Source organism: Siphateles boraxobius, unplaced genomic scaffold, assembly GCF_051911475.1.
Source record: "Siphateles boraxobius isolate OS27281-9 unplaced genomic scaffold, OSU_SipBor_1 26, whole genome shotgun sequence".
NCBI lineage: Eukaryota > Metazoa > Chordata > Actinopteri > Cypriniformes > Leuciscidae > Siphateles > Siphateles boraxobius.
In genome coordinates, this window is record NW_027508876.1 from 23,238,998 (window position 1) to 23,257,053 (window position 18,056).

General features: G+C 42.8%; 1 protein-coding gene across 8 annotated transcripts in view; it reads right to left on the minus strand.

Annotated features, from left to right (window-relative positions):
• The window catches only part of prkag2a (protein kinase, AMP-activated, gamma 2 non-catalytic subunit a), an 85,238-nt gene that overhangs the window by 17,803 nt on the left and 49,379 nt on the right, over positions 1-18,056 (minus strand). For 6 of the 8 annotated variants that reach the window (XR_013207321.1, XR_013207322.1, XM_077245030.1 and 3 more), the window contains 3 exons: positions 16,103-16,154; positions 4,458-4,567; positions 1,473-1,554 (listed from right to left, as the gene is read on the minus strand). Coding sequence is in view for 5 of the 8 variants with exons in the window: in XM_077245030.1 (XP_077101145.1) it covers positions 1,473-1,554; positions 4,458-4,567; positions 16,103-16,154 (244 nt within the window). In the remaining 3 variants the exon portion in view is untranslated. Of the gene's footprint in view, positions 1-1,472; positions 1,555-4,457; positions 4,568-16,102; positions 16,155-16,345; positions 16,662-18,056 lie in introns of those variants that run through there. The other 2 variants (XR_013207323.1, XM_077245034.1) reach the window with 2 other exon arrangements.

Genomic DNA, 18,056 nt, shown 5'->3' on the forward strand with positions numbered 1-18,056 from the left:
GTCTGAGTCACTCATGAGTTTACTCTCCCGGTGACTCATTCATTCTCTGGGGTTGGTGTTGAGAGGTTATCCCAGCATGACTCCTTCATAATGAAAGGACAAGCTTTATAAGATGAAGGCACTTAAACTGGGTTATTGAGATTTTTTTTTAGATCAGGACTAAATGATTTTACCACTCGTGCTGATGTAATTTAGGCCTCGTCTTTTCTTTTTTATTTATTTTTTCAGTCTCTTAAAGGAACAGTTTGCACAAAAATAGAATTTCTGAGATCATTTCCTCACCTTTATTTCAAATAAAAATTGAGAGTTATGGCATTAAATTTAATTATTTCTTTCAAAATAGCTTCTTTATGTTTCACAAAAGAAAGTAAGTAATACATGTTTGAAATGACATAAGGCTGTGTAAATGGCAGATTTTTAATTTCTTTAAAGACAACAGGATAATAAAAGTTTTGGGTCAGTATAAACTATTTTGGTATTTTGGAAAGAAATTAACTATTTTATTCATTAAGACTTTTACAGTACATTGTTACAAAAATGAATATTTCAAATAAATGTTGTCGTTTTCAACTTTCTATTCATTAAAGAATCCTTAAAAAATGTAACATGGTAAAACAAGAAATTATAAAGCAGCACAAGTTTTCAACATTGATAATAAGATTTTTTTTCTTGAGCAGCAAATCAGCATATTAGAAAGATTTCTGAAGGATCATGTGACACTGTAAAACTGGATTAATCGAGTAATTGAGCTTTGCATCACAGAAATAAATTACATTTTAAAATACAATAAAATAGATATTGCTATTTTAATTTGTAATCATTCTTCAAAATATCACTGTTTTTACTGTATTTTTGATCAAATAAATGCAGCCTTGGTGAGCATAAGAGACATCTTTCAAAAAGATTTTTTTTTAAAACCTACCAACCCCAACATTTGCCGAATGGTATTTTAAATATAAATAAATAGCGAGAGTGTCGTTTCCACCACACTATTTCTTTGAAAGCTCTGAATGTTTCCTCCTGGCTTCTAATTCTGCTAAACTCATAGAAACCATTATTTCACTTCTAGTGGAGCCAGAGGCAAATGCTGAGACTCTGGTCAGCACACGCGTCTATTTTAAGCAGGTTTTGTCATGGTAACAGATAAGACTCTAAATCAGAGGGCCGCTGAGTGCTGTGGAGGGTGACAGGAAGGATCATCTCCAGTCTGAATCGCTTCTAGGGCCACAGAGATCTGGATGTATACGTTACACTCCCTTAGAGAGTCTGCCAAAGAGCAGCTCCACTTACAACCCTCGGTTTAAAAAGCCGTAGATAAGGAAAACGCTCTTGGAAACTTTTGAGACGACAGTTACCAAAGCGCTTTTACCATCAAAGAGATCAGGCTGTTGTTCTAACAAAAGGGATTCCTGTCACTCAAATCAAAATGTGGCGGTTTTTGTACTCATTATCATACCATACTTGATACTTACCCACAAAACTTTGTTTCTTGGTCTCCCACAGAGGGGCTGCTCGGACCCCATTGGCCACCAAGGCAAAAAAGGCCTTTTTAACCTAAACAGAAAAGGACAAAAACATATTTTATGTTACATCTATAATCTATTTTTTTCACACCAATAAGCAGTGACAAGCAGAGGGCGCTGTTTACTCCAAGCATCTCATATTAAATGAAAAAAAAATTCTTTGCCTCCAAAGGTGTGTCCAAGTACGCAGTATGCACACAATTATGGAGTTTAATTACACCTTTGAAAACCTTCCACAGATATACACTGGATTTCAACCAAACCATCTTCATTCCGGTCTAAGCATTCAGTCACACATATAATAAGTTTAAGGTAGAATTCATGAGAAATTTCATATGGAAAAATTGACAGGTATTGCTTTTTTATCCAGCAATACAATTCTACTTTTAGACATGATAACAATATGGATTGTGGATAGTTTAAGAACAAATTATCAAATTATTACTTTTGTTTAAAATACAGTGTAAAATATCCACAATTAGATTTAAAAATACTACAAATAATGATATAAAATAGCAATAATACTATTACTTAATACTACTACAATTATTTTCATTAAAATGCTCATAAGGAGGAGGAAGAGGAGAAGAAGATTTAAATATCCACAATGCATTTAACAATAGTAATATTGTTAAATGCATTGTGGATATTTAAATTCTTCTTCTCCATTATAATAATACTATTAATAATAATAAAGTATCATAACAAATTCATTAATTTATTTTCATTTTAGTTTTGGGTTAATATTAATTGTAAAGCTTTGCATTTTTCCTTAATAATCAATGTGTATCATTTAAAATGTAATTATATAAATGATGAATTAAATAATTAGCTTTAAAAATAGGAATATCTGTAAAAACATATTGCAAACCAATTATCTCTATGGAAAGCAAATTAATTCTGACGCTATTTTGAATGATATACATACACACACACACAAGTCTTGACACGCAAAACTGGGGCCATGCATTGATGCAGGAATTTTTATCTTCAAGCATAAAAATCTTCTCGCTATGGTATGATAACTTGCTCAACGCAGGCACATAACCTGAGGTGAGCGACCAGGCCTGTATGAACCTGTCCGTGAATATTTAATTCCAAGCCTTTAACAAAACTCTGTTCTACACTTTGGCTGGCATTGACTACAACAGGCATACATCCAAATCCTAAATGACCGGAAACCATATGTAATCCTGTGGAATTCTTCAATCAAAAATGTTGTAATCATTAGTACTAGCTAAAGGCATCTGCAAAGCCTTTCTCGTCTAGGAATAGACTCCACCAAGGAGGATTTGGGCGGGCTGATCCTTTCAAACACTGTCGATACTGCCATGGAGCTAAACAAAGCATTAATCATGGCGTCTCACAGGCATTCTTAAATAAATCATGTGAGCCTTTTTTCTCCCTCCTTGGGTGATGTTCCAGCCCAATCGGGGATTATTAAACATTAATCGAGTCATGGCATGGAACATAATGAGACGTTCCCCAAGGCTGGCCCTTCTGATGTATGGAAACTGAACTGAACTAGGTGGCAGGGGTTGACAGCTAGTATATCAATGCTATGAGTCAGTGATCAAGAACATAGACTTGGATCTTCTGTCCAAAACAATCCCACTGCAGCCAGCAATGCTAAGGCCATTCATCTACAATTTATCATCAAATATTTACACATATCGATGTATTGACCCCGCACCACTGTTGAACATTACAAGCAGACCGCACAGATGCTGACGGAGGGGTTTACGACAGCACGTGCAATACTGGATAAGACTGGAAACATATTTACATTTATGCATTTGGAAGACGCTTTTACCCAAAGCGACTTACATTGCATTTCAAGGTACACATTTACATTCTTATAAGTTCTTGCTTTCCCTGGGAATCAAACCCACGCGCAAGCGCCAACACTCTGCTGTTTGAGCTACAGGAAAGCCCACAAGAAATGAATGGATATGTGCTTATCACACAGTATTTGATATGTGTAAAGTGCTGTGTGGACTCTACTGGGAGAACAGGAGACAAAAACGTCAATATATGGTATAACAAACCACTGGGAAAAGAAACAAGACAGATCAAGACAGACAGAGTCAAACGGGGTGAGAAGAAGCAGGATTATAGACATGAAACTGACTCCCTTCTAAAAGCTGCCGCATTTTGATTGGCTCGGAAAGCCGTGTGACCACAAGCATCGGCTCTTCAAAAAGACTGAAATGATAATAACAGCGTTTGGATAATATTGAAAACATTCATGCACTAACAGATGAAATGGAGCTGGAATACAGATTGAAAATCACTAAATACAATATCTCTGAGTATATTGATATGATATCGGTTATCTGCCGATAGATTTTTAAATTGATCAATATCATGATATAGAATATTTAATTGTGCATGCTCATTCTTCCAATTTTTACATTTATTTTTCCTTCCTGCCGTCACCTCACTTTGATATCATAAATAAATGCAATAAAACTGTTAAAAGATAATACATAGCAAATGCCAAAATTGATTTATAATTTCAAACTGTACATTATAGGCTAATATTGTAATGCCTAAAATCACTTGTGGAATTAAAAAGACCAGTTTTAGACTTTTATGGGACTAATATTGTCAAATTAATATTGTGAAATTACAAACTTCACCTTAAACTATGACAAAACAAACTGAGGAATAATCGTTGAGCAGACAAAATCAAACAAAATCATTTCCCTGATTCAATCTAAACAAATGACTAAAGAATTATTTGACATGATTCTAATGAGGATGTGTTTTTCAACAAGAATGGTGAGACCAGAAGAAAAAAATGGTGAAGATCATTTTGTACTTTTTCCATTAACTGACTTTGAGGAATGCATAATTTTTTTAAAGTCATGGATAACACGTCTGACAGATTTCTTATCTGTAACAGAAACATCTAGATTCTAGAGCACTTACCTGCAGCGTTGTGTCAAAGACCACTAGCTTGGAGCTGGTAGGGACGATGTCGTAGCACTTATGTAACTTCATAAAACGCATGTAAATGTCGCTCTCGGATTGTTCAACAGCTGTAATAATAAACGAAATACACAGTCACTCAGAGATCAAAGTGAGATGTAAGTACATGTCAATAAGTTGTTGTTAAGCACTAACATACTCCTAAAAGGCTGAAGAACTGATGCATTCATAATAAAAATGTGTTTTATTATTTAAGTCAATTAATAAACATTTATCTGCACAAGCTTCGAAATACCAATATTCCTTACTCAGTGTACAAAGAGAAAAGATGGATGAAAATAGCCGTTGTGATAAAATGAATAAAATTAAACAACATTGTCCTACACATTCCAACACACATATCTCACAGTTGTATCGTCTGGCGGCAAGATCTTGATGCCCAATTTTGATTGGTTGATATCAATTTTTTTATGAACATGTTCTTTTAAAAGTGATCCATATCCGATAACTGCTATACACTTGGCGAAACAACCCAAGGTAGATGTACTGACTCGGAAAAGCTTATGCTGAAAAGAAAGCACAATGGACACAAAAGACGAGTAGATCTGGCATGAATGTGGACTGTGGACTCTGATGTCTCTCTATTGTTGTTCCTTTCAGCAGCATCCGGCCTAATGTCTCCAGTTGCCATGGTAATTCTTACAGTAGTATTCTTAGACACTGAACTGATTCTTCAGCAGTTGTCTAGACTAAAAACAACACTGAAGTGAAAGCTTTTTTGTCAAGACTGTAGGTGCCGTCTAGGACTCCTCTGGACGTTTCAACAAACATTGATCAAAAAGCCTATGAAAAAAAGCAGCTCTTACTACCATTAACGTCTGCAGCTTTATGTTCTTAAACACTTGATTGACAGTTTCCACCTAGAATCTGTTTTTAACCACTGCTTCGAGAAAGTTAACATCTGATCCTCAGCTACGGTGTATTTTCAGTAAGTGATCGACCTCAACAGTTCTTTCACTATGTTGGGTCACAAAAAGCAGACAGTACAATGAGTGTTGACACACTCAGTGTGGTTAGGTTAATAAATGTTCAAAGTATTTCTCACCATCGCATCAGCTCACCGCAGTTTAACACTGGCTATTGTCAAAGAAGCTAGCATTACCTCATGGAAACAATTTAAAATAGGACAGTCCAGCTGCTGCTGCTCTGTACTGAGTGGATTTGAAAAATGAAAGCAGAAAAGTTTCCAGCTGACAGAATGTGTACTTTTTGATACTTATATGCTACTTTTGACATGCTAAGAAAACATGGAGTGTGCATAAAAAGACAACTCCGCAAAGAGGGGGAAAAAAAACTGACTGAGGCAGTTTTAAAAAAAAAATCTAAAATTGTCCGCATCAAGACCGATCTGATATGGCAACAGGCTCAACCAATTAAGGGAGTTTGGGGTGCAACAATGCCCGCCCAGCGGCCTTGGTTCTGGAAGTATTTCGTATTTTAAAGAGATAGAAGCCATGAACCAAACCAACCTGTTATGAGGTGAATTACAATTCTGTCAGGACCACTATCGTCAAATATGATTGACCATTAGCATATAGTCTGGATTGGCGGTATGGTTCTGTTCTGGGCAAGAACTCCCTGCGCATCCATGCAACCGAGTATGGATAAGAGAAGTGAGAGCAGCAATAGCCCCCCTTAGGGTAAACGGATCAGAACCAACATGAATGTATTGCAGATATCATTAATTCAAGATTTCAAGTACAACAAAATTCGAGAATCTATTCTGATTCAGCTTATATATGTATACAGTGATAGGCGTAGTATAGGTAGACGTGGATCAGCTGAGAGTCAGCTGATGCGAGCTTGACTAATGTGACCTGCCAGAAATAACGCTACGCTTAATTATTACAAACGTTGATGTGAAGCAAAAGTATTTGAGATTTAGACAATAGTACAAGTGTTTTTTTTTACTTTAATGAGGGAAATAACTACAATCCCATGAAGTATTGCAAATGACAATTAAAACAAATATGATGGATAAATATAAAACTAAAACTACTGATTTCAAGAAGTCAATTATTCAAATATAGACAATATATTTTAATTTATTCGTGCATATATTGATTACGTTTAGCAGTGCTTCAGGGAAACTGGTGGGTGTATTTTTTTTATTTTTTTGCAGAATCATGTAGTTCCCTTTCGAACGGTCACTTCGTATTGCGTAGCTATACGCAGTGGGGAAACTCCTTTTCCTCGATTTACTGAAGCCTTTATGTAAAGCGCATTTGCAGCTGCACAGCTAGAACATGAGCGTCTGGCTCGCTCATAGGCTGCGCTGCGGCAACTGCACATCCAATGGCGCAGGCGCCTCTGACGTGCAACCAATGAGATCACTCTGCGTCATACACGTCAGAGCCCGCCAAGGGGGCGTGACCTCAGTCTATAATAGCCCCCGAATTCGCCATTATAGCAGATTTTACTCCTTCAGCGACAAACTTCACGTCTCTGACCATTTATTGAGCCTTCGCCGTCGAACAAGCCTTCAGCCTGAGCCAGCTACAGTTCAGCAGACGACACACTTCACCGTGTTTCTCCTGACGCCGTCTCTCCTGTGGCTATCCGGCGATATCCTTTTCATTGCTCTTTGTATATTGTATTATTTCAGCGACAAACTTCACGTCTCTGACCATTTATTGAGCCTTCGCCGTCGAACAAGCCTTCAGCCTGAGCCAGCTACAGTTCAGCAGACGACACACTTCACCGTGTTTCTCCTGACGCCGTCTCTCCTGTGGCTATCCGGCGATATCCTTTTCATTGCTCTTTGTATATTGTATTATTTGTACGAGCGTTGTTCAAATGCATCGTGTTAAGACCTGCGCCACGTGCGGATGCAAGCTGCACGAGGCGGACGAACACGCTAGCTGCATTCCATGCCTGGGACTTCACCACGCGGAGAATGCACTGTCTGCCGGCGGATGTGCGGCCTGCGAGAGCATGCCTATCTCCGTGCTGCGAACTCGGCTAGCCCTCTCCCGTGACGGCGACGCCGCCTCTCCCGCGCTTCCTTTTCCGGCCCTACTTCAGCCAAGGAAGAAGAAGCGCCGCAGCCAACGGCAGCCGGAGAACATGGATGTTAGTGAACGCACGCCGGCCTCGTCCCCGCGTGCCTCACTCTCTCCAACCCGTTCATCTCCGGTCCTGTTCGAGGGAGATCAGCGCCCCCCCCCACGTGGCGGGCCTTGTCTCCTTCGGCGGGCCTAGCGAGCACGACGACAGCCTGTCTATCGCTGCGTCTGAGGAAGAATGGCCGGGCTCTTTCGACCCCGTCATGGCTTCCCAGCCAACGCCCAACGCCTCAGCTACAAGGACTAACTCCGACGCGGAAATGCTTCGGATCCTGACGCAGGCCGTAGCGGACCTCGAGCTCGAGTGGGCCGCGCCCGCTGAACCCCCTCGAAGTCGGCTGGATGGCTGGTTTCTGCCAGGGCACCAACAGGCCCCTCGTCACAAGCCAGCGCCATTTTTTCCTGAGGTACACGAGGAGCTTACCAAGGCCTGGCGCACTCCTTATTCTACACGAGGCCCCGCAGTTTTCGCGACGCTCTCCTCCGTGGACGGAGCAGCGGAAAAAGGCTATGAGTCGTTGCCGCCCCTCGAAGAGGCGTTGGCCGCTCATCTCTGCCCGAACACAGCTGCTAGCTGGCGAACTAGAGCTGTGCATCCCAACAAGCCGTGCCGTAGCACTTCAGCCCTCGCCGGACGCGCGTATTCCGCCTCCGGTCAGGCTGTATCGGCCCTGCACACGATGGCCGTGCTGCAGGTTTACCAGGCCAAACTCCTCCGGTCTATGGACGAGGCTGGCCCGGACCCTGAGGCTTTTCGGGACCTTCGGAGCGCCACAGACCTGGCCCTGAGAGCTACTAAGGCCACAGCGCAGGCTATCGGGAGGAATATGGCGAGTTTGGTCGTGCTCGAGCGCCACCTCTAGCTTACCCTCTCTGACATTAAGGACGCGGAGAGAACAAAGTTCCTCGACGCCCCAGTATCCAGCACCGGCCTCTTCGGCCCGGCAGTGAAGGGGTTCTCAGAAAGATACACCGAGGCACAGAAAGCGTCCCAGGCCATGCGTCACTTCCTGCCTAAGCGCTCTAGCTCGGCGTCGAGTGCTCACAAGCTAGCCCCGCCGACGCCTCGGCCAACAAAGCCCACGAAGCAGGCCTCTCAGCCCCGCCCTGCGGCTGATGCCCAGCGCCAGCCGAGAGCAACCAAGCGCTTCCCGCTTCCCCGACGCCAAGGCCCCAGACCAAGCGCCGCGCCTCACACAGCGCCGCCAAAGTCGTCCTAGCATGCAGGGGAAAGAGAGAGGGCACGGGTCCCGCACTCGCCGGACCACCCTCGAAGAAGTCAACAAAACTTCCCACAGCCCCTTGTTCAGTTCAGGTGGCTGGGGATTTTATTACTGCAAACAGGCAGGCAACAGTAAGCGCGTTCTTGCAAACAAACGCCGTTTTCACGGCGACCCATATAAAGCACAAAAAGAGTATGTTTCACAAACACAACACGTGGGTTCACGGTCCCCCTTCATCAGGCGGCCCCTCCCCCGTTATAATACTGCCTTCCCTACACGCAAATGCTTGTACAGTCAGTCCAATACTCAATGTGTGCACAAATCACAATATAAGGGTATCAGGTCCCCCTTCACTAGGCGGCCCCTCCCCTGTTGTAACACTGACTTCCCCACACGCGAATGCCTGTACAGTCAGTCCAATACTCAATGTATGCACAAATCACATGATAAGGGTATCCGGTCCCCCTACATTAGGCGACCAGCCCCAGTCAGTGTGTCAAGCCCTAGCCACACGTGTTCTAGCCTGGCAAGCTATCCCCGGTGTGTCGAGTTGGGTCATAAACACTATAAAGCGAGGTTACTCGCTCCAATTCGCTCGCAGACCCCCGAAATTTCAGGCGGTTCTCGAGACTTCGGTGAGAAGCAACGTGGGTCACGTGCTTCGCACCGAAGTACAGAATCTATTAGCAAAAGGGGCGATAGAATTAGTCCCCCCCCGCGCTAAAACACATGGGTTTTTACAGCCGAAATTTTTCATTTTCTGATTCCGAAAAAAGACGGCGGTCTCAGACCCATTCTAGATTTGAGACATTTGAACAAAGCTCTCATGAGACGGCCGTTCAAAATGTTAACTATCAAACATATCCTCGCGCAAGTGCGCACGGGGGATTGGTTTGTCACAATGGATCTGAAAGACGCTTACTTTCACATTCAGATAAACCCTCGTCACAGGCCATTCTTGAGATTCGCCTTCGAGGGCCAAGCTTATCAATACACCGTTCTGCCGTTCGGTCTATCGTTAGCACCCCGTACATTACGAAGTGTGTGGATGCAGCGCTTTCTCCTCTGAGACATCAGGGAGTGCGTGTGTTAAATTATCTCGACGACTGGCTGGTGCTGGCACAGTCGAGAACCGAGCTATTAGCTCACAGGGATTTGATTCTCAGCCATCTAAAATGCCTGGGTTTCACAATCAATGTTTCAAAAAGCAAACTAACCCCCAGCCAGAGTGTGATCTTTCTGGGTACAGTTTTAGACTCGAGAGCGATGACAGCGCGACTCACACCAGAGCGCGCGCTCTCAGTGCGAGCGCTTACAGGCACTTTCAGAGCGCGCGAGCACGTGCCACTGAAGAAATTTCAGAAACTGCTTGGTCTCATGGCAGCAGCATCGCCAGTACTCCGCTTGGGATTACTGCGCATGCGCCCGCTGCAGCATTGGCTGAAACGGCGTGTGCCAACTCACGCATGGCAGTCAGGCAACTTGCGCGTTATGGTAAATCACGGTTGTTTAAGAACCCTGATTCCCTGGCGAGCGCAGAACTGGTACCACGAGGGGGTGACAATGGGAACAATTTCCAGAAGGAAAATGGTTCTTACAGATGCGTCCAACCTGGGTTGGGGAGCGCTGCACGAGGGCATGCCTGCATCCGGCCTCTGGTCCAGCACGGAGCAGAGCTTACATATCAACTGTCTGGAGATGAAAGCAGTTGGATTGGCCCTGAAAGCATTTCTGTCGAACCTCAGGGGTCACCACGTTTTAGTCCGCACAGACAATATATCAGTGGTGGCCTACATAAATCGCCAGGGGGGCATCAGGTCAGGAAACCTGCATGCGATGGCGAGAGACCTCCTCTTATGGGCACAAACCAACCTGAGCTCTCTGAGAGCAGCGCATATACCGGGCATCCAGAATGTGGGCGCGGATATGCTTTCACGGGGCAACACTCCCCTCGGCGAGTGGTCCCTGAACCCACAGACGGTCAGTCTGATATGGAAGGTGTTTGGCGAGGCCGAAGTCGACCTGTTCGCCTCGAGAATCAACACCCACTGCAAATTGTTCTTCTCGAAGGACAGGGACGCGCTGGCCCATGTCTGGCCCAACCGTCCCCTTTATGCCTTTCCCCCCGTCTCGATGATTCCACAAGTCATCAAACGGGTCAGAGAGAGCGGGTGCCCAGTCCTTCTGGTGGCCCCTCTCTGGAAAACCAGACCGTGGTTCCCGGAACTGGTTCAGTTATCGGACACAATCCCATGGCCTGTCCCACTGAGGAAAGACCTCCTCACACAGGCGAACGGGACATTGTGGCATCCGAGACCCGATTTATGGGCCCTCCATGTGTGGCCCCTCAACGGGTACCCAAAGACCTTCCTGAGAAGGTCTTAAGCACTATATCTGAAGCCAGGGCCCCGTCGACTCGGCGCCTTTACGCTTCGAAATGGTCGGGTTTTTCCAGCTGGTGCTCGAAAAATCAGGCTGACCCAGAGTCATGTGAGATATCTGTAGTTCTCTCATTCTTACAGGAGCTGCTGGATGCGGGTCGCTCCCCATCCACGCTCAAAGTGTATGTGGCAGCCATAGCAGCACATCATGTTCTGGTGGCTGGCCAGTCACTAGGAAGAAACGACCTGGTCGTCAGATTCCTTAAAGGTGCTAGGAGAATGAACCCCTCCAGACCTCCATCTGTGCCATCTTGGGACCTCTCCACGGTCCTGGGGGCTCTGAAAGGTCCACCTTTCAAACCGCTCCAATCGGTTGATCTAAAACCCCTCTCGCTGAAGACCGCTCTCCTTATGGCTTTGGCATCTATCAAGCGAGTGGGAGATCTGCAGGCACTCTCTGTGAGCCCTGCATGTTTGGAGTGGGGTCCAGATGACTCCAGAGTCGTCCTCAAGCCCAGACATGGTTACGTTCCTAAAGTGCTCTCAACACCGTTCAGAGCACAGGTGGTGACGTTATCAGCCCTCCCTCCTTCTGCAGAGGATGGAGAGGTTAATCTTCTCTGCCCTGTCAGAGCGCTGAGAATCTATCTGGAGCGTTCTGCGTCTTTTAGACAATCAGAACAGCTTTTTGTCTGCTTTGGTGGTAGATCCAAGGGGGATCCAGTCACTAAGCAAAGACTGTCTAGATGGATAGTGGATGCTATTTCTATGGCTTATACCGCAGCGGGTCAAGTTTGCCCTATAGGCGTCAAGGCCCATTCAACCAGAGGTATGGCCTCGTCATGGGCTTGGTCATCTGGCATTCCCATTAGTGATATTTGTGATGCGGCCGGCTGGTCCTCGCCTTCCACATTTATGAGTTTTTATAATATGGAAGTGCCTTCCCTGCAGGCGAAGGTGCTTTCGGTATGATTAAGACCCGTTGGTGGCCGGTCTTGTCATATATTACTGTGCACAATCACATTCACATATATACATGAAACCCGCTGCTGGCCGGTTGTAGTTCATACATAAACCCGCTGTGGCTGGTTATATTTATATATATATAAACCCGCTTTTGGCCGGTTATATGACATATACAAAACCCGCTTTGGCCGGTTATATGACATATATAAATTCCATACATATATAAAACCCGCTTCGGCCGGTTATATTCCATAACAGATATCAACCCGCTTTAGCTGGTTAAGATTTCATATATAAACCCACTTGACTGGGTATATGTTCGTATACTAATAACCCCGACAGAGTCTGGGTTCATTGGTGTAGTATATTGGGTATTTCTACTGATGTATACTACTGAGACCTGACGGTGTCTGGTCTATTTTTACATAAATTATGCGGTTATGGCTTGTTCTGTACGCTCAGGGGTCCTGAGTTGCAGTGACAGCCAGTTACTCAGTGCGGCGTTTTGCATGGCGTCCCCACTGCGTATAGCTACGCAATACGAAGTGACCGTTCGAAAGGGAACTACTCGGTTACTCACGTAACCTCAGTTCCCTGAGTTAGGGAACGAGTATTGCGTAGCCAGCCGCACTATGGTAACATGGCAAGTTGTCGCTTCAGTCGTTAAACCTGCTATAATGGCGAATTCGGGGGCTATTATAGACTGAGGTCACGCCCCCTTGGCGGGCTCTGACGTGTATGACGCAGAGTGATCTCATTGGTTGCACGTCAGAGGCGCCTGCGCCATTGGATGTGCAGTTGCCGCAGCGCAGCCTATGAGCGAGCCAGACGCTCATGTTCTAGCTGTGCAGCTGCAAATGCGCTTTACATAAAGGCTTCAGTAAATCGAGGAAAAGGAGTTTCCCCACTGCGTATAGCTACGCAATACTCGTTCCCTAACTCAGGGAACTGAGGTTACGTGAGTAACCGAGTAGTTTTCATTCAGGAATTCCACTGTTAAACATGATTATTTAAAAAAATAAGATCAAATAATGTGGGCTGACGGCTTCATTGGAAATATCATCGATTAACAAACTCGTAACTCACAGCAGGTCTGTTTTTAAAGTTTTATAAGTTATCGTTAAAAAATCAATTCCTCTATGGACAAAATGAATGGGATTTTGAAATAAATCGGACCCGACTGTTGCACACTATTTGCCAGACCAATAGAAAATGGGGTTGCGTTTTTGAGAACTGTCATTATTGTTCTTCATAATTCATTACGAGAACAACAATGTACCCCATTTTAGTGCGGGATTTGTGATAATCATAATTTATAGCAACCAAAAAAAAAAATAATGATCAAACAAATAAGCCCAAACAAATGACAAAAGAAAAGCTACTCAGAAAGTCTGTGTTTGGATCTAACACAACCAGAGGCATGACACTTTGGCCGATGTCCACCGTGGCTATTCAAAGAACTGAATTACTGCAGAATGAATCTTTTGTTTGTTGAAAACATTCTAGTTTTCACATGCTATTCGAGCAACACGCCAGACCACGCTGGAACGCTCCAGAACCGCATACTCCAAACCAATGCCTTCAAGACATCATTTAATGAAAGTGCTTCAAAAACTAGAACATGCTATTAATACTTCAAAAAGCACACTGCCACACTGTGCATGTCTTCAACACGGCATTAGATAGGCTGCAAATTCTAAGATATTATTTATTATATTATATTAGCCTGCAAAGCAGAGTTTTAAAATATGATTTTAAAGGATTGGGTCACTCAAAAAAAAAAAATCGCTCTTTATTTGTGCAATAGAGTGTTCTTTTTCAGCATCATTGGTTCCTGAGGTATTTTTTCCCATTCATTTCTACCATATAGATTTTTTTTTTAAAAGTCTTTGTTAAAACGTTATAAGTCATGAACCAAGCCAACAAGGTACGAAGTGAATTATAGCATTACAAACTTCGATTTGAAGCAAAAAGTATTTAAAAATCAGAAAAAAATACCAAGATACAAGAAAACAGCTTTAGTGATGACAATCCCACGAGTCGTGCACTATAAGAACTCAATATTCTGTTTGTCAGTAAACTGAAACTAAAATTGTTTAAAATCATTTTCGGTATTTGAAATAAATCTGAAATAAAATACAATAAAATATAAATATTAGACGCACAACTTAAACGAAAAAATTTATAGAAATCCTGCTTTGGCAACTGACTAAAATAAATAAGTTTAAGCTAAAGTACTAAAAATGTATAAAAACAAAACTGTAATAAAAAAAAATTACAGCTTAAAAGAAATATTCAAATAAAGTTCTAACGAAAATAACAAGCACATAATTAAAAATAACTAAAACATAGTTTAAAATTAAGATGAAACTGAAAGTATAAAAGATAATTCAAAATATGAAAAAATACTATAATAGTATTAACAATACTGTGTATTGTAATATAATAGTATTAACAATATAACACTGGCTTGTGTGAAAAATAGAGACCAGTTTACCGAGTAAGTTAGTTGAACTGGAGAACTGATTCGATCTGAATCATGAACAAGTTGAGAACTGGAACAACCAATTGAAAAGATTGTACTCAAAAGAACGATTCATTCAAAAATCTGACATTGCTGCTCCTCATGAATGGGAATAATACCTTAAAATGCAGTCTGTTCTTTTTGTGAATAATTGCACTTTTTTTGAAGTCAGTGCCCTATACAAAATAGTGCACACCAACACAAACTCATCGAAAAACTAATCTAAAAACACCAGCCTGGGCCCAGGGTTTTACAGTAAAGAGATAGATATCTGTTTGCGAGGTGATGTGAAGTGTGGGAGAAGGTTTAGAGGACTTTATTGTCACCGGTGGTGCTTTGGGGAAAACCCACAGCAAGAGAGTGCAGATCTGAAGCCTGCACCTAAAAGGTAGGGTACAACAGTCGAAAGAACAGCAGCAAAAGCCTTTGTAAATAATGGTAAGACCTCCACTGCCAATGCCAGATCAGTGTGGAATGCTCGCCTCATATTGCTGGGAAAACCTTGCCGGAGGCAAAAGCACTTCACAGGAAAATGTCCGCTCTGAAAACAGCTTCAGGGCTGGTTCATAGCCTTCGCACAGTATTCCTTGTTAGGTCAAGTTATGATTATGGGACTGGTTACTTAATAAAACTGCAGCTATAAGCTTCTTAAAAAAAATCAAATCACATAAATGAAAATTTTCTTTATAAATGCTTTAAATGACTGAGCAGCACCAAAAAGAATTGCTATATTCAATTCATCAAAGAATTCTGAAAAAGGTATCACAGTTTCCAATAAGCAGCACAACTGTTTTTAACATATGAAACGTTTCTTGAGCAGCAAATCAGCATATTAGAATGATTTCTGAAGGATCATGTGACACAATGCTGAAAATTCAGTTTTGCATCACAGGGATAAAGATATTAAAATAGGATATTCATTATTAAAGACGGAATGGGGTTCCCCACAAACTTTCTCATTGTTTATTAGTGATCAATATTTGTAACAGAAAAGGGAATAAAAATGTTTGGACATTACCCTCAGCCCTGTGGGACTCCTTGGCGTGGGTGAGGCGTCTCCAGCCAATAGCATCATCTGACGCACACCCAACAGGTTACAAATGACGAATGGGGATCCCGATATATTACTGGGATCTCCAGTGATTCCTACCAAACAGCTGGATTTGAAATCGATACACTGTATAAAAGGCAATGCCACTGATGCGCCAGAAATGACCAGGTGACGAGAGGAAAATAAGCATCGCGTGATTATACGCGGGTTAGATTATAAACGTGATTAAAATAGACTATCACTCTAAATGCGAGAAAAAAATAATAATTCAGCAAAGAATATGATAATGTCAAGACATCGAAGATGCTGAGACAGCCGGTTCAGGAAACGAAGGAAGGTCGCGACAATCACGACATACTTCTTAAAGAGGCTTACCTTCATCCTCGAGATCGAGTTTCTCCAGCATGTCTTCAGATAAACCGCGGACCTGGAGACAGAGTGACAAGAGTCAAGAACAGTCGAGGCGATCTCAGGCTGCCCTCCGGTAGCGCTGTCCGTCCACACACACACACACACACACCGGCAGACAGACGGTGAGGAGACGCTGAGATCGGAAGTTGGCTGTCAGAGTTGAATAAAGATACAGTAGAAAATAAACGGAAGCAACGCAAACTGAACTGTTTCGGGGGGGAAATATGCTAAGTGCTCATGTTTTCGGGTCCATCGATCCTTGTAGGGACAGTCGGTGTTTGCAGGAGTGCTCCGATTGTGTACCCGTACATGTACATCCAATGTGAAGTCAGTGATGAGAGACCCTCCCCCTCCGGCTTTTTGCAAATGGACTGTTCCAGTTTTCTGCAGTCGCGAGCCGCCAACGGTCTGACAGGGAGTGTAGTAAATCAACTATTCCGCTTATTCATTTCTTGTGTTATTTCCAGTAGACAATGTGCGAATATAAAAGCGAGTGGAGCCAGCAGCCAGGGTGTCCAAACTGGCTGGTGGTGATGGGTGGGGATTTTGATTCATCCCAGTGAATTGAATAGCTATTTTGAATCGGTTCACTAAAAATATTCATTCATTGATTCATACAGTGACACTTTCTGCAGGTTAATTGGTTGGTATAATGCCATTTTCACAAGATGTAAAATAAATCTCTGATGTCCCCAGAGTGTGTATGTGAAAATTTAGCTCAAAATATCCGTCAGATATGTTTATATAGCATGTTAAAGTTGTCACTTTTTGAGGGTGAGCAAAAACAAACCGTTTTTGTGTCTTTCTCTTTAAATGCAAATTAGCAGCTGCTTCCGGCACAGAGGGCGGAGCTTCAACAGCTCCTTACGGAACGCGCTGATGACGTGTGATGTCTGAGCGATAAGGGTGTACGGATGTATGGAACCAAGCGGCAACATTCTAATCGAAAAATGAAGCCTACCTAATACATAAAAAAACCGCTAGGGGCAGGTCCCAAAAGGGAGCAAATGTCCATAGACCCCATGTTAAAATGTCCGTTTTCACAGCATAAATTTATGTTTTTACAGGTTGGTCCCATGGACTTTTATTGTATTTTTCGATAGGTTCCGAGTGCCTGACAACTGTGAGGGGGGTGAATTTTTTTCTAACTCGTTAGTTTAGATCGTATTTAGATATAAAATGTATGACAAATAAGGGCGTGGTTAACTTTGATTGACAACTTGATTGACAGCTGATAACGGGCTGCGCCGAGTGGAATTCCTGAAATGTGACGTCTGGGCCATGATCTGACAACACATCATACCACCTCTGTATCCTTTCTGAACATTTGTATTGAAATATCGTACATAAAATGGGTTGCTCTGCTATAAACTGCACTAACCGACACTGTAGGAGTACTTCACTCCATTTTTTCCGGTAAGTGACATTCCACTGCTATTTCACGTAAAGTTAGTTAGCACTATTTAGCATCAATGTTTGTGGCACTGCAACAGTTAGCATTAAATCGCCTCAGATAAGTTAGCGTCCGAGGTTCTTTACCTATGGTTATAATTGACGTTTGAAACACTGTAAATGCGTCTGCCAAATGAATAAATGTAACATAAGAATAGACTGATATGACCCACATTGGTGTATTAAATATTTTGGGTTGTGCTCTTCAGCAGCTTTGCAGTGAATGTAGAATGTAGTCCATAGACTGTAAAAAGTAGCCTAGTCTGCCAGTCGATCTTATAACGTTATGGTGTGTTCACACCGAACGCGAATAGAGCGTCAAATACGCGTCTATCTAGTTAGACGCTTGAACATTCGCTCGAGTTCTGCGTCTATTCGCGTCTTTGCCTTGACTTTGTATGTAATCTACTCACACAAAGCCCGCTCTTTTACCCATATATGGATTGGCCAGAAGGTAGGCGGGGTT